The sequence below is a fragment of the Cherax quadricarinatus genome, chromosome 33 (assembly GCF_038502225.1).
Source record: "Cherax quadricarinatus isolate ZL_2023a chromosome 33, ASM3850222v1, whole genome shotgun sequence".
Classification (NCBI taxonomy): Eukaryota; Metazoa; Arthropoda; class Malacostraca; order Decapoda; family Parastacidae; genus Cherax; species Cherax quadricarinatus.
Genome location: NC_091324.1, coordinates 2,281,153 through 2,303,125, shown reverse-complemented (window position 1 = coordinate 2,303,125; position 21,973 = coordinate 2,281,153). Strand labels below are relative to the sequence as shown.

General features: G+C 42.1%; 1 protein-coding gene across 6 annotated transcripts in view; it reads right to left on the bottom strand.

Annotated features, from left to right (window-relative positions):
- Positions 1–21,973, bottom strand: part of tgo (Aryl hydrocarbon receptor nuclear translocator homolog tgo) — a 1,077,969-nt gene that overhangs the window by 919,129 nt on the left and 136,867 nt on the right. For 3 of the 6 annotated variants that reach the window (XM_070090765.1, XM_070090764.1, XM_070090766.1), the window contains exons 2-3: positions 19,346–19,378; positions 6,570–6,609 (exon numbers count right to left, since the gene is read on the bottom strand). In XM_070090765.1, the coding sequence (XP_069946866.1) occupies positions 6,570–6,609; positions 19,346–19,378 (73 nt within the window). The remainder of the gene's footprint in view (positions 1–6,569; positions 6,610–19,345; positions 19,379–21,973) is intronic. The other 3 variants (XM_070090769.1, XM_070090767.1, XM_070090770.1) reach the window with 1 other exon arrangement.

Genomic DNA, 21,973 nt, shown 5'->3' with positions numbered 1-21,973 from the left:
ACCAGTTAGTAATTCCACAGTCACTAGTGAATGTAGCTTTACAGCTAGTTCACGATGTACCAGGTGTTGCACACCCTGGTATGGATCGTTCAGTAAAACAAGCCAGATTAAAATACTTTTGGCCTCGTATGGCAACTGATATTTCTGAGTATGTTAGGAAATGTAGTGTCTGCATGCAACATAAAGGCAATGCTAATGGTCCTAATCCAATCCAAGTGTATCCAACTACTAGCGAACCTTGGGAAAGAGTTGCGCTAGATTTGTTAACTAATTTCCAATGTTCCCTCCAAGGTAACAAACATCTGTGTGTTATGGTAGACCATTTCACCAGATATTGCGAGTTAGTTCCTATTGCAGATAAGACTGCCGAGACAGTAGCTAAAGCGTTTAAAGAACGCATTATCTGCAGGCATACCACTCCTAAGTCCCTAGTAACAGATAATGGAGGTGAATTCTGTAATGAAATTCTTGAAAATTTGTGCACCTTGTACAAGATCTCTAAATCCACCATTGTTCCTCATCATCCTGCCAGCAATGGGTTAGCGGAACGAACCAATAAGAAAGTACTTGATGTCTTGAGAGCCACTATCAATCCCAATAGTGAAACTTGGGATGAAGTTATACCTGATGTGCAGTGTGCTATAAATTCTGCTTACAATGTTTCTATAGGTGACACTCCACATTATGCATTGTATGGTGTAGATAAACGTTTGCCTTATGAGTTGTTGTATTCTAATCCGAAACCAAATTACAACCCTGATGATTTCGTAGCAACTCGTACCAGCTTAGCTCAAAGTGTTTTTAGAAGAATCCGTGAAACACTTCATAAATCAACAGCTGAATTTACAAGAGTCGCAAATACTCGAGTAAAGCCATCAAAAATCAAAGTAGGTTCGAGAGTTATGCTGACTAAGTTTAACAAATCGTCTGCAATGCCAAAGCTTGATCAAAAGTTTGTTGGTCCTTATCGCGTAGTTGAACATATCACTGGTAATAAGTATAAGGTTAGAGAGATTAGTACTGGTCAGTATAAAGAATCGCATTTGGATCATATGAAGTTAGTATGTGATGATAATGACGTTCCAACCCAGACTAATGTGACAGACTCTGACAATCCTCCTGATCCTGTACTCTCTTCCTCTGATACTCAGTCAGACGATCAACCTGAATGTCGTTATTCCCTACGTACACGACAGGTATTGAGAAATCCTCAAGTATCATTTGTAACGCCTACTTCAGATTTGCCTCAAATACAGCATGAGTTAGCCTATGCTACAGAGTTTGATCCTCCCAGAGATGACACCCATTCTGCATATGCCAATCTTACCCTAGCAGAGTTGGGGTTAAATGTAAATAACCTGTATAGATGAATAATTACAGTATCAACTTATCAGTATTCAAGAATTTTTTTTTTTGTGTTCATGTTCTCTCCGCATTCTGAGAGTTAACAGTCTAGATTTGCGTGCACCGAATCTGCCTTTCTGTTAAACACTCTTTCTTTGTATATATTCCTTCCTCAGAATCCGTAGATCACACGAATACAGATCGATCGATCAAAATTTTTTTTTTTATCACTTGTATTCTCAACGTAGAGTTCGTTGTTCAATTGTTGAGTTTTAAGTTGTGCTATCGTATACCTTGTATTGCATTACAGTTTCAGTTACGTAAGCTTTCATTCCATTGTTCTACTTATGTATTTTTAATGTTTAATGTTGTGTACTTTGACATTGTATAGAATCAGCCCAAGCCGTATACCTACCATCTCTAGTTTGTATTAGTTGTATGTCGGGACGACATACGTTAGCGTCGCCGAGCTCTCAGTAGTAGTAACCAGTTACCAGTCTCAGTAGTAGTAACCAGTTACCAGTACCGTCTGACTCAACGATCAACCGTCTCTTGAGTCACGGTCTTTCATATTGTGCTGACCTCAGCAGTATTCAAAGACCTACTGGGTACTGGGCAGCCGGCGAGCCAGTATTACGTGTGGTAGCAAGGAGATAGGTACGGCTGGCAAGAGCTCTGTCCACATAACAGCAATATACGTAAAACAGCCTACGTGAGTATTTCTACCCTAATCCACGTATCGAACTCCCACATGATATGATTCCTGCATCCACTACATCACTTTCTAGGCTATTCCACTGCCTGACAACTCTTATGACAGAAGAAATACTTCCTAATATCTCTCTGACTCATCTGTATCTTCAACTTCCAATTGTGACCTCTTGTTTCTGTGTCCCCTCCCTGGAACATCCTTTCTTTGTCCACCTTGTCTATTCCGCGTAGTATTTTATATGTCGTTATCATGTCTCCCCTGAATCTCCTGTCCTCTAGTGTCGTCAGGCCGATTTCCCTTAACCTTTCTTCGTAAGACATTCCCCTTAGCTCTGGAACTAACCTTGTCGCAAACCTTTGCTCTGTGTGTGTGTGTGTGTGTGTGTGTTGGAACTAATGTTAGTAATCGTCTTTGACTTAGTCATTAGCGGCTTGTTACATGTTATGTTTAGGTTACACTTGAGAGTATCATCATCATCTTCACATACTCTACTAGGTAGTGAGCCTTTTATTTTTAAACTAGGTGAAAAACGTAGCTCCAGTAAAGCAACAGATACTTAAGTAGCTATGGGTCATCATTCAGCAAAGACCCGTGTCAGCAGATATGTCCTATCCCTGCTAAATAGCCCACCACTACCACCATTCTCTTGTATCAACTGATAACTCTCATAACTCCCCGCTTATTTTTAACGCTGAGTGAAGTTTTTGTCATGGTCAGGTGATCTTGAAGTCTTCAGGTGTGATCCACAGTTATAAATAAGAGTACATGAAAGTATTCCATTATTATTAGACGGGTCATCGCAAGATTGGGACCCGTGCCAGGACTATGGTCTTGGCGAACATTATACATACACATACGTATTCCATTAATATCCACACAATGCTCAAAACAATACACGCTCTAACGTACAATTTGTCCACGTATATCACTAAGTATATCACGTATATCACTAAGTCGATACTGTCAACCACAATATATTATGTAATAAACTTCAAACTATCGGTATAGGTTCTGTAGACTGGTTTAAGTCCTACCTTAGCAACAGGAGACAAATAGTCAAAATCAACAAAACAGAATCAGAACCCCTGCCGATAACATGTGGAGTTCCCCAAGGTAGTATTCTGGGTCCCTTACTATTCTTATGTTATGTCAATGATATGCCTATCAGTGTCAAGTGCAAACTCCTACTGTATGCAGATGACAGTGCTCTGTTAGTGACAGGTAAAGACCCACAAGATATTGCTAATGTTTTAACACTGGAACTGGAGTCCTGTAGCAAATGGTTAGTAGACAACAAACTATCATTACACCTAGGGAAAACTGAAGCCATTCTCTTTGGAACGAAACATAAACTGAGAAGGGTAAATAATTTTAATGTTCAGTGTAATGGGGAGTCCATCACTTTGGTTTCATCAGTTAAATATCTGGGAATCCCCTTTGACCCATGCATGTCAGGAGAATTGATAGGGAACAGTGTAGTAAAGAAAGCGAATGCCAGGCTGAAGTTCCTGTATAGACAAGCACGGTGTCTACCTACTGAGGCTCGCAGGACCCTATGTCTAGCCCTTATACAATGCCATATGGATTACGCTTGCTCTTCTTGGTACTCTGCCTTGACAAAAAAACTGAAAGATAGACTGCAAATCACCCAGAACAAAATCGTAAGATTCATCCTGGGGCTGGGACCAAGAGAACATGTAGGCCAGGATGAATTACAGCAGTTGGATATGCTGAATGTTGAAGACAGAGTAAAACAACTGAAGCTAAATCATGTTTATAAAATTGCTCACGAACAGTGTCCAGAATATCTTGCTGTCAATTTTGTCAAGGTTGGGAACCAAAGCAATCATAGTACTAGGGGGAGAGAGCACAACTTTGTAGTACCCACAGTCAGTGGCCAGGCTTCAAACACCTTTTATTGTACAGCAATAAAGGAATGGAACAGACTACCCACAAATGTCAAGGCCAGTCATAGCTTGAACCAGTTCAAGAAGACTGCCAAAAAGTGTCTGATGAACGAAGCAACAGAAAGGGAGGGGAATGATTTTCTATTTTTTAGCTAAAATACGTGTAAATTTTACCTTATCCCTAGTAATGACCCTCGTATTGTAGATAGTCGTAATGACCCTCGGGTAGTAGTCTTAATGACCCTCGTATTGTAGATAGTCTTAATGACCCTCGTGTAGTAGATAGTCTTTTTAGTATGATAATAAGATGTTATCTTCATTATAGAATAATAAGAAAATATTATAACCTTTATATTATAATAATAAGGTAAAAGGACCCCAATGGAAATAAGTCACGCTGTCTGACTTTTTTGGGTTATCCCAGGTTCTCTACACATATGCTGCTATGTATGATAATTCTATGTAACTGTATTGTGTATACCTGAATAAATTTACTTACTTACTTACTTAATCATGCAAAGCGCATGCCCGCCTGCCCGCCCGCCCGCCCGCCCGCCCGCCTGCCTGCCTGCCTGCCTGTCTTCCTTCACCAAAGTTACTGTAGTATGTCTGGATGTTTTGTCTTCTCCAACAGCTAACAGTTTACTAATAAAAAAAAATACCTGCTATTGGCGTAATCAAGATTTATTACACTAACCTAAATAGAATCATCAACTCGCGAAGCTTTTCATTATCCTCTCCACTGGAGTCTTTTATTATCCTCTCCATTTAAGCAGTCTTATGGCACTGTAACACAACCATATTTTTACTCGCATAAATAAAAGAATTTTGCCACTTAACGTTTTTGCGTCGTGCCGTTGATCCTAACAGATTACCAAGCAAAAATTATTAACAATTTGGCCAAATTAGGTAATAATGCCCTAAAACCTTCCAAAAAAGTATTCCAATCGAGTCCTGACAACAGTAGACAGTAATACAATTTTCCTCTTGCCGGCGGCGGGAGTGATCCAAAAACTTGACCAGACGAGAGAACTGGCCAGACCACTCAGGTGAGAGAAAGGTGCCAATCATATAGTGTTAAGACCTCTAGTGCCTCCTGATCTGCTGTGTTGAGGGTGCTAGGGAAGATGAAGGGGAAGAGGGGTACGGAGAGGAAGAGGGGTACGGAGAGGAAGAGGGGTACGGAGAGGAAGAGGGGTACGGAGAGGAAGAGGGGTACGGAGAGGAAGAGGGGTAGAGGAGGAAGAGGGGGTAGGGGAGGAAGAGGGGGTAGGGGAGGAAGAGGGGGTAGAGGATGAAGAGAGGGTAGGGGAGGAAGAGAGGGTAGGGGAAGAAGAGAGGGTAGGGGAGGAAGAGGGGATAAGGAAGAGGGAACAGGGGAGGAAGAGGGGATAAGGAAGAGGGGACAGGGAGAAAGAGGGGGTAGGGACGAAGAGGGGATAGTGGAGGAAGAAGGGATAGTGGAGGAAGAAGGGATAGTGGAGGAAGAGGGGATAGTGGAGGAAGAGGGGATAGTGAAGGAAGAGGGGATAGTGGAGGAAGAGGGGGTAGGGAGGAAGAGGAGGTAGGGAAGAAGAGAGGATAGGGGAGAAAGAGCTGGTAAATGTGAAAAGAAAGAGAACGGGAAGTACAGAAAGGGAAGAATGAGTAAAGTTTAAGGAAGTTAAAGAAATGGGGGATGAGAGAGGGTGAAAGAGGGGGATGAATATTATTACATTTATGAGGAAGCACTAAACCCGTTGGGGATCATACCGTGCCTAGGTCATACAGTTCCTGAATGGAATGCAGAGGTCTGCAACGCAACTCTCCTCAAAGATTAGTTAAGTTATACAATGAATTGCGGAAAGACCCTAGACTTCACATTACGAAACAGATAAAGCAAATGCGACAGTAATTAAGGGCAAGGTAGATAATAGTGGAAAATGTTATTAGAAGACGGAAGAACTTAGGTGGCTGTTACAACAACACCAGAACCTTCTGGTTCTCTCTCACACTGAACATAAAGCGTTGCCGACATCATTAATCTGCTGCTTTCGTACTCATTTTGTCTGCCTATAAGAGGGCACCAAGGAGACACTTTTCCGTCTATAGAATATGTTCCATTATAAGTTACAATAATGTGTAGGCTGACAAAACCTTCAACAACATTTATATTGCAGTATCATGTATAACTTAAAGTAACTCTCCTTGTTTAAATATAATAAACTTCTTGCAGTTGCTAATTTTAGGAGACGACCAGATTCTAGCCTCTTCTAATAAGACTTATTTTGAATGAAGGCACTGAAGTTTTTTATTCGCTGATTCTCCATCACAGATGCTCAGGGTTTACACTAATGCACAAAATCACTCAAAAAAATCAAATAATGTATATACCTGCATTATCAGAAGTATTACCAGAGACACTAGTTACAAAGAATTACAAAACATTAATATCTACTAAAGTATTACCATACATTCTTAATCCAATGCAATTTGCACGAGACACTGTCAGGATAGTCAATAAATACTGTACCTGACTTCTGCTAGAGTAAAATACTGTACAGTACATTATTTAAAAAACTGCCACAAGAGGGCACCACACATAACTTAAGATTGAGAGAGCTTACCCCAGGGAGCCAGCACGTCGTTTCCTGGCATCTATGTTGCCTGCAAAACAATAAAAAAATAAAAGTTAAGAAAACTGTATGAATTAGCCACATCAACTGCAGAAAAGCGTCAGATCAAAGCCATTTAGTACGGTGAATGGTCACGTACATGTTTCAAATTTTAAGCACATCACCAAAAGCACTACTGCACACAAAATATTGTAGAGTAATTTTTAATGCCTATCTTTGTAGAAGTATTCCACATGTAGTGAAGATGGTACCTGCATTACCTGGACCAGCAGGCTTACCCAGTTATTTTCTGGCTTCTATAATTATATAAATATTAATACTTAAAATGGATAGCTACATGTTACTGAAACACGGAATTATATATAACTTAATAACGAAGTCCAACAATTAGCCTTTGGTAAGAAACTGATTAAGATTTTGTTTGAAAGAAAGAGTTTCCCCTCGACTCAACAATGAGTACAATGTGTTCTATATGATAGTTACACAGTGGGAACACCAGCAGTGTCCTGCTAGTTTTCTACATGATAGTTACAAAGTGGCAACACCAGCAGTGTGCTGCTACACTGTTCTATATGATAGTTACACAGTTGGAACACCAGCACTGTCCTGTTACATTGTTCTATGTGATAGTTAAACAGTGGGAACAAAGCTAGATATGTTTCCCTGTTACATTCCATCACACAGGATGGTGCTCATACAAGGTGTTGGAATGTGTCAGTCTGAGCTGGCAGACTTCGGCAGTGTCACCCTGAGCTGGCAGACTTCAGTAGGACAGTGAGGATATGGTCAAGTATTACAGTAAAGGCTCATCTGGTAGGACAACTTCAAAGGTCATCTTCCAGCAGAGCTGCAGTTACTATCACTTGGTAATAACCATCTCTCAGGATAACTTATTCCCTGCACAAGATAAATGGAACTTTTATGGCGGTATCTCCATCATCGAAAAGTGAAGGCGAGAGAAATTATAGAGAGACAGAAGGGAAGAACATGGTGTTATAATGCATTATATGTAACTACATATACTGTAACAGTAGATAACAATGTCTGTGTAAGGGGGGGGGAGAGGAGAGGGAGAGAGAGGAGAGAGGGTGGGGTGGAAGAGGGAGAGACCTATAACAGGAACTTGCACAGGCAAGCCTGTAGGCGTATGGGTGACGTTCAAAAGTGGGCCATTGCTAAATGGGAGGTGGACACAAAAAGAAAGCTAGCATCAGGTGGGGTAGGCTCCAAAACCTGGTGGTCCCTGGTCAAGGACAGACAAGGTTATCTGCCTGATGAACTCATTCCACCTCTAAATCGACAGGATGGGACCACCTCTACTAGTAGTCAAGAGAAGGCGGACGTCTTTGCCGAACACTTTGCTACCAAAATGCAAGTTCCTGATCCAGCAAGGGACCCTCCTTGGCTAGCTGCAAGAACTGTGTCAAAACTGTCAGTAGGGACAATAAGGCAGGAGGAGGTGCATTTCCTTCTTAAATCGCTTGACCAAGAAAAGGCTGTGGGCCCAGACAAGTTGAGCCCAAGATTGCTGAGAAGATGTGCAGACCAGCTAGCAGCACCTCTAACTCGTATCTTTCAGCACTCCCTAGTACACTGTAAATGGCCCTCTCTGTGGAAAGAGGCAAATGTAGTCCCTGTTCACAAAAAGAAGAGCAGAGCAGAAATCAGCAACTACAGACCAGTGTCACTCCTGTCAATCACTGGTAAGATCCTTGAGACAATAATCTCAAGACAAATGACAGTTTTTTGACTACCACTCACTACTTTGTGATCGTCAATATGGCTTCAGGAAAGGTTACTCTGCTGCTGATCTGTTGTTAAACCTCTCCACTAAGTGGCACCAGTCACTGGATGTATCCAAAGTCAGCTGTGTGGTAGCACTGGACATTGCTGGTGCTTTCGACCGGGTGTGGCACCAGGGCCTCTTAGCAAAACTTCAAGCACTGGGAATTGCAGGCTCTACGTTATGTCTCCTCAGTGATTACCTTCATGGTAGATATCTAAGGGTAGTTCTCAATGGAACGGAATCAGCAAGACATCCTACTGGGGCAAGTGTTCCACAAGAAAGCGTGCTGGGACCATTGTTATGGAATGTCTACTTCAACGACCTTCTTCATCTCATCCCAGAATCACATGCATATGCAGACGACTCTACACTGACATTCACTTATCCAAGAGAAGAAATGCCAGCTGCTCTAAGCTACATCAATCACCAGCTAAGAGCTATATCAGCTTGGGGAAATAGATGGCAAGTAACATTTGCTTTGAGAAAACGCAAATGATGATCTCTAGGCACCATGATGGTAATGCTGGTGCAGCAGTAAGGATAAATGGGAGGGTGTTGGCACCTGGAGAAGAAGTTGATATCCTTGGAGTGAAATTTGACTCCAAACTAACCATGAAGAACCATGTGTAAATCTTGCAAACAAGGCAGCCAGGAAGCTTACAACACTTCGCCGTATCTCGCATCTGCTTGACAGTAGGGGTTGCAAGATCCTGTACGAGGCACAAGTACGCTCACACCTTGAGTATGCTCCACTTTCTTGGTTTGCCTGCCGCCCCTCTCATCTGCGACTGCTTGACAGAGTAGAGAACAGAGCAAGACGTTTCACCTCTCGCCTGGACCCATCCTGGATAGATCTATCATTTCAGCAGAGCCTTCAACACAGGAGGGATGTGGGTGGCCTTACTGTTATGTACAAGGCCAATATTGTCCAAGTACCACACTTGGATCCACTTCGAGGACAGCGTGAAACAAGCTTTTATGCCACAAGACGGGCAGAAAGCAGCAACTTCACTCTGGCTGTACCCTTCTCCAGAACATCACTCTATCTTAGATCATATATACCCAGGATGACTCGAGTATGGAATACATTCGTACAGCATTATGATGTCAACGAAATAAAGTCAGCTGATCAAATGAAAATGCTGGCCCACAGATGGCTCCAATTTCATCCTGTTCCCTACTTGTATGTCTCATAACAATATAAATGCTTTCAAATGAGCTGATGTAGGTAACAGCTCTTAGCTTGCCAATAAAGTTAGGAATCCTTAACCTGTAAATAGCTTGTCAATAAAGCTAGGGATCCTTAACCTAACCTTGTCAAACCCTGTGTAAAAAAAAAGAGGGAGAGGGTGGAGAGGGGGGAGGGGGGAAGAGGAGAGAGGAGGGAAGGGGAGAGAGGGGGAAGGGGAGAGAGGGGGGAAGGGGAGAGAGGGGGGAAGGGGAGAGAGGGGGGAAGGGGAGGGGGAAGGGGGAGGGGGAGGGGAGGGAAGGGAGAGAGGGGAGGAGGAGGGAGGAGGAGGAGGGAGGGGAGGAGAGGAGGGAAGGGGAGGAGAGGAGGGAAGGAGGGAGAGGGGAGGGGAAGGAGGGAGGGAGGGAGGGAGGAGGGGAGGGGAGGGGAGGGAGGGAGGGAAGGGGAAGGGAGGGGGGGGGGGAGGGGGAAGGGAAGGGGAAGGGGGAAGAAGAGAGGGAAGGGGAGAGAGGGGGGGAAAGGGAGAGAGGGGTTAACCTTGTCAAAGCCTGTGTAAAAAAAAAATACGAGGGAAAGAGGTGAGAAATGAGAGGAGAGAAGGGGAGAGGAGAGGAGAGGAGAGGAGGGAGGGGAAGAGAGGAGAGGAGGGAGGAGAGGAGGGAGGGGAAGAGAGGAGAGGAGGGAGGAGAGGAGGGAGGAGAGGAGGGAGGAGAGGAGGGAGGAGAGGAGGGAGAGAGAGAGAAGGGAGAGGAGAGAAGGAGGAGGGAGAGGGGATGAATCCAAAGTCAGATGTGTAGTAGCACTGGACATTGCTGGTGCTTTCGACCGAGTATGGCACCAGAGTCTCTTGGCAAAACTGCAAGCACTGGGAACTGCAGGCTCTACACGATGTCTCCTCAGTGATTACTTTCAAGGTAGCTCTCTAAGTGTTGTTCTCAATGGAACAGAGTTAGCAAGACATCCTATCGGGGCAAGTGTTCCACAGGGAAGTGTGCGTGGGTCATTGTTATGGAATGTTTATTGAAATGACCTTCAACATCTCATCCCAGAATCCCAAGCAAATGCAGACACCTGTGCTTGACATTTACTTATCCAAGAGAGGAAATGCCAACTACTCTAGGCTACATCAATCACCAGCTAAGAACTATATCAGCCTGGGGAAAACGATGGCGCGTAACATTTGCTCCTGAGAAAACACAAATGATGGTAATGCCGGAGCAGTAGTATGTATGAATGAGAGAGTGCTGGTACCCGGGGACGAAGTTGATATCCTTGGGATAAAATGTGACTCCAAATTGACTATGAAGAACCACGTTTTAAATCTTGCAAACAAGGCGACCAAGAAGTTTACAGCACTTCGACGTATTTCGCATCTGCTCGACAGTAGAGGTTGCAAGATTCTGTACGAGACACAAGTACGCTCACTCCTTGAGTATGTTCCACTTTCTTAGACTGCCTGCGGATGTGTATGAGGATGTCTTACCTATTTTGTGGATGCATATGCGGATATCTGATACATCTCTAGACTGCTTGACAGAGTAGAGAACAGAGCAAGACACCTCATCTCTCGCCTGGGCCCATACTGGATAGATTTATCATTTCAACAAAGCCTTCAACACCAGAGGGATGTGGGTGGCCTTACTGTTATATACAAGGCCAATACTGTTGAAGTACCACACTTGGTTCCACTCCGAGGACAGCGAGAAGCAAGCTTCTACACAACAAAATGGGCAGCAAGCAGCAACTTCATTATGGCTGTACCCTTCTCCTGAACATCACTTCATCTGAGATAATTTATTCCCAGGATGACTTGAGTCTGGAACATGTTCGAACAGCATAATATCAATGAAATGAAGTCAGCTTATCAAATGAAACTGGTGACCCACATATGACTCCAACTACATCCTACTTGTGTGTCTTATAACAATAAAAAGGCTTTCAAATGAGCTAATGTAGGTAAGAGCTCTTAGCTTATCAATAAAGTTAGGAACCCTAACCCAGAGAGAGCGAGGAGGAAAGAGGGGAGAGAGAGGGGAAAGCGAGAGGGAAAGAGTGAAAGGGAGAGAGAGAGAGAGAGAGAGAGAGAGAGAGAGAGAGAGAGAGAGAGAGAGAGAGAGAGAGAGAGAGAGAGAGAGAGAGAGAGAGAGAGGCGGGGGAGAGACGGAAGGAGAGAGGTAGGGAAGGCGAGAGATGTAGGGAAGGAAGGAGAGGGAGGGAGAGGAGATTGAGGGAGGGAAGGAGAGTAGTACTGGCTACTGCTGGTGGTTTCGACCGAGTATGGCACCAGGGACTCTTGACAAAACTGCAGGGAGGGAGGGCGTGAGGGAAGGCGAGAGGGGGGGAGGGGGAGGGAGAGGGAGAGGGGGAGAGAGAGAGAGAGGCAAATGTAGTCCCTGTTCACAAAAAAGAAGAGCAGAGCAGAAATCAGCAACTACAGACCAGTGTCACTCCTGTCAATCACTGGTAAGATCCTTGAGACAATAATCTCAAGACAAATGACAGTTTTTTGACTACCACTCACTACTTTGTGATCGCCAATATGGCTTCAGGAAAGGTTACTCTGCTGCTGATCTGCTGTTAAACCTCTCCACTAAGTGGCACCAGTCACTGGATGAATCCAAAGTCAGCTGTGTGGTAGCACTGGACATTGCTGGCGCTTTCGACCGGGTGTGGCACCAGGGCCTCTTAGCAAAACTTCAAGCACTGGGAATTGCAGGCTCTACGCTATGTCTCCTCAGTGATTACCTTCATGGTAGATCTCTAAGTGTAGTTCTCAATGGAACGGAATCAGCAAGACATCCTATTGGGGCAAGTGTTCCACAAGGTAGCGTGCTGGGTCCATTGTTATGGAATGTCTACTTCAACGACCTTCATCTCATCCCAGAATCACATGCATATGCAGACGACTGTACACTGACATTCACTTATCCAAGAGAAGAAATGCCAGCTGCTCTAAGCTACATCAATCACCAGCTGAGAGCTATATCAGCTTGGGGAAATAGATGGCAAGTAACATTTGCACCTGAGAAAATGCAAATGATGATCGTCTCTAGGCACCATGATGGTAATGCTGGTGCAGTAGTAAGGATGAATGGGAGGGTGTTGGCACCTGGAGAAGTTGATATCCTTGGGGTGAAATTTGACTCCAAACTAACCATGAAGAACCATGTTGTGAATCTTGCAAACAAGGCAGCCAGGAAGCTTACAGCACTTCGCCGTATCTCGCATCTGCTTGACAGTAGGTGTTGCAAGATCCTGTACGAGGCGCAAGTACGCTCACACCTTGAGTATGCTCCACTTTCTTGGTTTGCCTGCCCCCCCTCTCATCTGCGACTGCTTGACAGAGTGGAGAGCAGAGCAAGACGTCTCATCTCTCGCCTGGACCCATCCTGGATAGATCTATCATTTCAGCAGAGCCTTCAACACAGGAGGGATGTGGGTGGCCTTACTGTTATGTACAAGGCCAATATTGTCAAAATACCACACTTGGATCCACTTCGAGGACAGCGTGAAACAAGCTTTTATGCCACAAGACGGGCAGAAAGCAGCAACTTCACTCTGGCTGTACCCTTCTCCAGAACATCACTCCATCTGAGATCATACATACCCAGGATGACTCGAGTATGGAACACATTCGTACAGCATAATGATGTCAAGGAGATAAAGTCAGTTGATCAAATGAAAATGCTGGCCCACAGATGGCTCCAACTTCATCCTGTTCCCTACTTGTATGTCTCATAACAATAAAAATGCTTTCAAATGAGCTGATGTAGGTAACAGCTCTTAGCTTGCCAATAAAGTTAGGAATCCTTAACCTGTAAATAGCTTGTCAATAAAGCTAGGGATCCTTAACCTTGTCAAACCCTGTGTAAAGAGAGAGAGAGAGAGAGAGAGAGAGAGAGAGAGAGAGAGAGAGAGAGAGAGAGAGAGAGAGAGAGATTGATGTAGCTCTAAGCTACATCAATCACCAGCTAAGAGCTATATCAGCTTGGGGAAATAGATGGCAAGTAATATTTGCACCTGAGAAAACGCAAATGATGATCTCTAGGCACCATGATGGTAATGCTGGTGCAGTAGTAAGGATGAATGGGAGGGTGTTGGCACCTGGAGAAGTTGATATCCTTGGGGTGAAATTTGACTCCAAACTAACCATGAAGAACCATGTTGTAAATCTTGCAAACAAGGCAGCCAGGAAGCTTACAACACTTCACTGTATCTCGCATCTGCTTGACAGTAGAGGTTGCAAGATTCTGTACAAGGCACAAGTACGCTCACACCTTGAGTATGCTCCACTTTCTTGGTTTGCCTGCCTCCCCTCTCATCTGCGACTGCTTGACAGAGTAGAGAACAGAGCAAGACGTCTCATCTCTCACCTCTACCCATCCTGGATAGATCTGTCATTTCAGCAGAGCCTTCAATACAGGAGGGATGTGGGTGGCCTTACTGTTATGTACAAGGCCAATATTGTCCAAGTACCACACTTGGATCCACTTCAAGGACAGCGTGAAACAAGCTTCTATGCCACAAGATGGGCAGAAAGGAGCAACTTCACTCTGGCTGTACCCTTCTCCAGAACATCACTCCATCTGAGATCATATATACCCAGGATGACTCGAGTATGGAATACATTCATACAGCATAATGATGTCAACGAGACAAAGTCAGTTGATCAAATGAAAATGCTGGCCCACAGATGGCTCCAACTTTATCCTGTTCCCTACTTGTATGTCTCATAACAATAAAAAGCCTTTCAAATGAGCTGATGTAGGTAACAGCTGTTAGCTTGCCAATAAAGCTAGGAATCCTTAACCTGTAAATAGCTTGTCAATAAAGCTAGGCATCCTTAACCTTGTCAAACCCTGTGTAAAGAGAGAGAGAGAGAGAGAGAGAGAGAGAGAGAGAGAGAGAGAGAGAGAGAGAGAGAGAGAGGAAGAGAGAGAGGAAGAGAGAGAGAGAGAGAGAGAGAGAGAGGAGAGAGAGGAGAGAGAGGAGAGAGAGGAGAGAGAGGAGAGAGAGGAGAGAGAGGAGAGAGAGGAGAGAGAGGAGAGAGAGGAGAGAGAGGAGAGAGAGGAGAGAGAGGAGAGAGGAGAGAGAAAGAGAGGAGAGAGAAAGAGAGGAGAGAGAAAGAGAGGAGAGAGAGGAGAGAGAAAGAGAGGAGAGAGAAAGAGAGGAGAGAGAGAGGAGAGAGAAAGAGAGGAGAGAGAAGGAGAGAGAAGGAGAGGGAAGGAGAGGGAAGGAGAGGGAAGGAGAGGGAAGGAGAGGGAAGGAGAGGGAAGGAGAGGGAAGGAGAGGGAAGGAGAGGGAAGGAGAGGGAAGGAGAGGGAAGGAGAGGGAAGGAGAGAGGGAGAGAAAGCAGCAACTTCACTCTGGCTGTACCCTTCTCCAGAACATCGCTTCATCTGGGATCATTTATTCCCAGGATGACTCGAGTATGGAACACATTCGTACAGCATTATGATGTCAACGAGATAAAGTCAGTTGATCAGATGAAAATGCTTGCCCACAGATGGCTCCAACTTCATCCTGTTCCCTACTTGTATGTTTCATAACAATAAAAATGCTTTCAAATGAGCTGATGTAGGTAACAGCTCTTAGCTTGTCAATAAAGTTAGGAATCCTTAACCTGTAAATAGCTTGTCAATAAAGCTTGGTATCCTTAACCTAACCTTGTCAAACCCTGTGTAAAAACAAAGGGGGAGGGGGGAAGAGAGAGAGAGAGAGAGAGAGAGAGAGAGAGAGAGAGAGAGGGGCAGAGGGGGAGAGAGGGGCACCATGATGGTAATGCTGGTGCAGTAATGGGTATGAATGGGAGGGTGTTGGTACCTGGGGAAGAATTTGATATCCTTTGGGTGAATATGACTCCAAACTGACCATGAAGAACCACGTTGTAAATCTTGCAAACAAGGCAGCCAAAAACTTGCAGCACTTCACCGTATCTCGGATTTGCTTGACAGTAGGGGTTGCAAGATTCTGTATGAGGCACAAGTATGCTCACACCTTGAATATGATCCACTTTCTTGGTTGGCCTGACCCCCTCTCATCTGCAACTGCTTGACAGAATAGAGAACAGAGCAAGACCCAAGAGCCTTCAACACATGGGGGGATGTGGGTGGCCTTACTTTTATGTACAAGGCCATCACTCTCAAAGTACCACACTTGGATCCACTTCAAGGACAGAGAGAAGCAAGCTTCTATACTACAAGATGGGCATAAAGCAGCAACTTCACTCTGGCTGTACCCTTCTCCAGACAAGAGAGTAACAAGAGACAACAGAACAGCAAGGTTGAGAAACAGATAGGAGACAAGAGAGACTGACTAACAAGTTATTCTACCATAATAAGCACAAATGTGAAACACAGCACCGCACAATTTTTAAGTCTTATACGTATTAACATTAGTGGTCTAACTATAGGATGCTAGACACAGTTCTTGGGATATTTTGAAGACAAGTTGCAAAGATTGGAAGAGGAATTTTGGAGGGAAATTAGTTAAGAAATTAACATGAACATGGGAAATAGCAAGATGATGAGAATAACCTAAAAAAAAAAAAAAAAAAGGCAATGGAAGATAGGATATCAAATTGGAGGGAGTATGGAGGAAGTGGTTGTGTTCAGATAACTGGGGATGAACGTGTTGGTAGTTGGGTCCATGAGATATGAGGTGCACCATATAACTGACAAGAGGAAAAAAAAAGTAGATGGGACATTGAGGCATTTGTGGAGACAAAGCACTTTATCCTTGGAGGGAAAAAGGTGGTAACGTACAAGAGCACAGTGGTACCAACACTGCTGAATGGGTGTGAAGCATGGGTTTTGAATGAAGCAGAGGGGAGGTGGCCGGAGGCAGCGAAGATGCCATGACTGAGTGTGGGGTTACCAAAAATTATTATTCAGAGGGATCAGGAGGGGCTCTGGAGGTGCTTGAGGCATTTAGAGAGGATGGAACAAAACAGGATGACTAGGAGGATGTATAAATTTTGAGTGGAGGGAAGGAGGGGGAGGGGTTATCTAAGGAAGAATAAGAGGGAAGTGGTAAAGGAAGTTTTGAGTGCTTGTGACTTGTGCTTAAAGACTTTAGACGTGCAAGCGAAAATGGTTCCAGGGCTCAAAGGTTTTCTAATAATTATATCTGAGTTTTTGGTCATTTTATTGGTATCATTTACCAAGGTTTATATCACATGCTAAGAGTTTGGACATCCAACAGGCTTGTGTGAGCATGTTAGATAATGAGTGGAATCAAATAGTTTTCATGACTTCACATATTATCGGAGTTTGAACAAAGTAACATTTATGGAGAGATTCAGGGAAACAGTGCCTGCACTCTGAAGGAGGAGTGAGGATGTTGTGGTTCGGAGAGTTATCTGAATTGTGATGTCAGCACACTTCTTGGAAGACAGTGATTGTAAGACTGATGAGAACATTTCCTCTTTTCAGGTTACCCTATCTAGGCAAATTAAAAAATAAATAGGCTTGGCACTCAGTAAATTAGTACAAACACTCGAAAAGTGATGAAAATTGAGCTTTTATCTGACAAAAATAAAGGAAAAAATCCATTTCCAACAAACAAAAGCACTGTTTCTATAGCATTATAAAATGCAATAAAGACACCTACAGTAATACTTATTATCTAAAACTTCATGCAATGCTCTGAAGTCCACTAATATTACTTAAAATGTTAATTAAAAATACACACTGCACCATTATTTTCCTTATTAATTAACATATTAAAGTGTTTACAATCACTACTATCTCTGAAACAACCTATTTCCTCACTTACTAATTAACTGTTAATACTTAACTACCTATGATTTCTTGCTATTCCATGCATCTTCCCTGTATAACCTTAAAAATCCAATTCATCTATGAGGTTTGTACTTTTCCTAACTACTGAGTAACAGCCCACCATGTAAAGTTATGATGCCTGCTGTAGACAAACTTTTATCACTGAAACACATGTTAACAGATTGTTGAAGTCTGGGCTTTTTTGGGAACAAAATTGTGCATCAATAACAAATAGGGACATGCAGCTTCAAGAGTGGCCTCATCTGCCTTTGGGTCGAACTCTGCACTTTATTCAATGAAGCACAAAAATGGCATATTGGATGGATAATAATGTTAGAAGACAGCATTTGTTCTCTGTTTCAAGGCTGTTCCACTTCTGGAGCAACCATGAGGAATTGAACAAAACATTGTCCTCTTCTAGAAAACATTATCATCAATCACAGATGCCATCATCTGAGAGTCTATGACCGCAGTGCAAGGTTCAACCCAAAGGCAGATGAGCCCCACTTACAACTGGTGTACAGAAGTCCAGACTTCAACCATTTGTTGCCACGTTTCATTGATCAAAAAGTTTGTCCAGTAGTGGTTATAACTTTCTGCATAGACTGTACTTGCCTCCTTTGAGTAATGTATGCACAGGGGACAGGTTATTAAAAAAGCACTGGGTTCATCTGTATAAATTAAATATGTGTAACATTCTGAAGTTTTATTAGAGCACATTTTGTTCACCACAAGTTATTTTAATCCAATTAATTAAAAAAGCTGCAAGTGGATTCCTTGCTTTTCAGGAAGGATATTCTTTCTTTTGTCACATCACTTGGCACCTTCCTAATCCAGTTATACATACCATGAAACTTGCAATCAATCACCCTATATACCTGTGACCAGTAAAGAGGGTTCCTCAATCACTGTCCCAGCCTGAGGCCAGACTTCTTCGTTTAGTGCTTTATCAACCAGACTGTTAGTGCTGGTAGCCCACAGACCTACACAGATACCCAAGTCTAGCTGATCTGGTTGATTTTGGCATCCAGTTTCCTAACCTAAAATTACACATCTATCAAAGATTTCTGTTCATTCCAATATCCATAGGTCTTTCTCCTTGTAAACCTAAGAATTAATTTACGTTAAAACAATGTGTTTGCCAATAAACTCTTCTTCCCAAAATATTTTAACATCTCTATCTGTATTTACATAGTACAGTCAATTATAGCATGATTCGATTAAAATATTTTTACTGAAGGCCATTTTGCTGATAGCTTTGATTATTGTTTTTTTTGGAGCCTTGTCTCTGTTTATGTATGAACCCTAAATAGAAAAGGGGCTTCATTAAAAATGTGCTCATTTTTTCACGATGCAAGCAATATTAGATATATACATAACCAAAAACATTGAAATATTTCAGACATGCAAATGTTCTATTATCCACAGCTTCAAAATTCATGTCACTCCAGAAACCTAACTCTCACAAATTGCAAGCCTCAACAGAAAATTCTAATTTTCCTTACAATACCTATGACTGGATCCAGTACTGGAAGTTTAACATCAACCATTTTCTCATTTCCCACTCCAATATTCTTGGTCATAGTGTGTGCTTCAGCATAATATTTGTTGGCTTTAAACGATATTTATTTAATAGAGTATGTATCTTTGTCCTATATTATTGTAAACAAAATAGTCTATATCTGTACTTCTTTTATTAGTTTATCACCAAGTATATACTATAAGAATTAATTCAACATTGAATTTCTAACCTCTTACTTATTATCGTTATTACTTGAAGCGTAAGTAATGTAGATGTAAACAGGTATAATTGCCATTAGTATTTAGAGAAAACATGGATCTCTTCTCAAATTATGACAACCATTTAAGCTTTACAAAAGTTACGAAAACTTTAGCTCATCAGACATGAATAGTGAGAGTGCCAGACTCAATTGAACGCCAAGTTTTTATGCACATGCTAAAATAATTAAATTTTGTATCTTATTGCAAGAGAATAAAAAGGTACACTCACTTGAATCACTAGAAGTTTCATTCCGGTCAGCCACTAAGTAAACAGAAAACAAAATTAAGGTAAAGCTTCCTCATTACAAGTGACAAACACACACACACACACACACACACACACACACACACACACACACACACACACACACACACACACACAATAAACAACTTGTATAATACTGTACTGTATCCAGACTAAGCATTTCTTTCAATACTTATCAGAAGTCAGCTAAATACATTTTTGTAACACATATAAGCAACCATTGATATTAGATCCACACATCATGCTAGAATTTTTTCAAGTGTCATACAGTACATACTGTCTTGTATCAGAATTCTGAAGGTTTTGAGCGAAATGCAAATGTCAAGAAGAATTCTGCAAACTTGCCAAAATAAGACAATAAAACCATTCTCCTATAAACAACAATGGTTTGTTTCTACAGTTTCATGATATACAATAAAAACATTATCTACTATCTATTATCTTAAACTTCATGCAATGTTCCAGCTGAATAATGTTAACCTTTGAAAATCCAGTTACTATCTGAAACAGTAACAAGTCTTAACCCTTAAACTGTCCAAACATAGATCTACGTTTGCACCGCTAGCACTCCAAACGTAGATCTACGTTTTATTTTACCTGCTTCCAAATTTGGCATGATTGGGCTGAGATGCCTGGAAAGTATAGAATGGGTTTTGACACTCAGTGTGTGCAGTATTAAAAAAATCCTGGACCACTTAGTACCTTATGGGAGCACCAGTAAAACTGAGTGCCATATACAGCAAACAGTGTGGCAAACACCAAGGATTCATTGATGTCATGTCATATTAACACTCCCTTTGTAAGAGGAAAGTTATGGATGTGGCCACAAGTGATCAAGGAAATATCAAAAACCTCTATAGTAACCCATGTGTAACATCCTTTCATTTTTTATACCACTGGCTGTCTGTCTGTATCTGTCTATATGTCTGTATCTGTGTCTATCTATATCTCTGTCACATGTACACATAAGTACAATTATACATAGTGTAAATTACCTAGGATAACCCAAAAATTCCAGGCAAAGTGCTATACAGTGCTTGTAGATAGGAGACATAATATCCAAAACTGGCAACTCAGTGGCAAGTGATATGCATTTTCACTTCATCAGGAATCAGATGTGACTACTGCATCGTGTGTAATACCTGTTGGTTTACGAGCTGCTCTCTAAAACTGAGAGACAAGCAGACAAAGACACACATACATTCAGATAGAAAGACCGAGACACCCAGGCAGACAGAACGACACACACACACAGGCAGACAGAAAGACCGAGACACACAGGCAGACAGAAAGATCGAAACACACAGGCAGACAGACACATGCAGATAGACAGAAAGACACACACACACAGGTAGACATAAAGACAGACACACAGAGGCAGACAGAAAGACAGACACACAGAGGCAGATTGAAAGAGAGAGAGGCAGACAGAAAGATAAGCAGAGATAGACAGACATACATACATGTTTGTGGGTAACAGTGTAAACAAATAAAGCCAGGATTCCCTGCAGCAGGGCACTATCATTTTGTCATTCCACTGCTTACCCTGTCAGCAGTTTAGCAACACTTGTCATATACACCATGCTTCAAGAAGATTCATATATACTCCTGCATGTCTAAAACATTACTGAGACCTATAAATATTTTGTATATATTTCTAGACAATAGTAAATAACCAAGGCATGTAAAAATGTACACCTGCTTGTGTGATTGTGACTATTTGAGTACTATTTCAGCACCTAATATTAGTGTCAGAACAAAGACTGGCTATGAAATCACACGAACTATTATAAATTGTAATTAAAAGAACATAAAAATTATATAAATTAAAATAAAAAGAGAAAAAAAGTTATATCAACAACACTTCCGCATGCGGCAGGATTCCATGATGCTGTCAGGTGAGCATCCAGCACAAACTTTGCCATCCTATATCTCGGTAAGAGATATTTTTTTTTTTTGGTCTTATAACTTTATTTAACTCCTTGACTGTCGCAACCCCAAATGCTGAGGTGTCTCCTGGTGTTGCAAAATTTCTGGGAAAAAAAAAAAATCCTCATTAGATAGAGAATCTTTTCCCAATTGTAATGACACCAAAAGAACGAAATTTGATGGAAAACTGATGGAATTACACTCTCGCGAAGTTAGTGACCTCGGCGATATTTACGAATTGGCGATTTTGCCCACTTTGAGCCCTATTTTTGGCTAATTCCATTATTCCAGTTGACCAAACTCATAGCTATTCCTTTAGAACTCCATTTTTTTCTATTGATTGAGTACAAGAAACTGCCCATTTACTGATTTCAACTATCCAATAACATGGTCAGAAATTTGCAATTTGGCCAATTTCACGAAAATTAAAAAAATATGACAGTTTCAAAATAGGGTTCAGAATGAACAATGCAGACATTCCTGGCTCTAAAATAACATTTTCTTTGTTCATCAGTCACGTCTCCAGGCCCCTCTGATATTACTCTTGCTTTCTATTTTGAATTTTTATTCAAACAAAAAATAGAAGATTTACTGTTATGCAGGCTACTGCAATATTGCAATAATTGTATATATATATTGTCAACCCATTCATGACTGCATGTC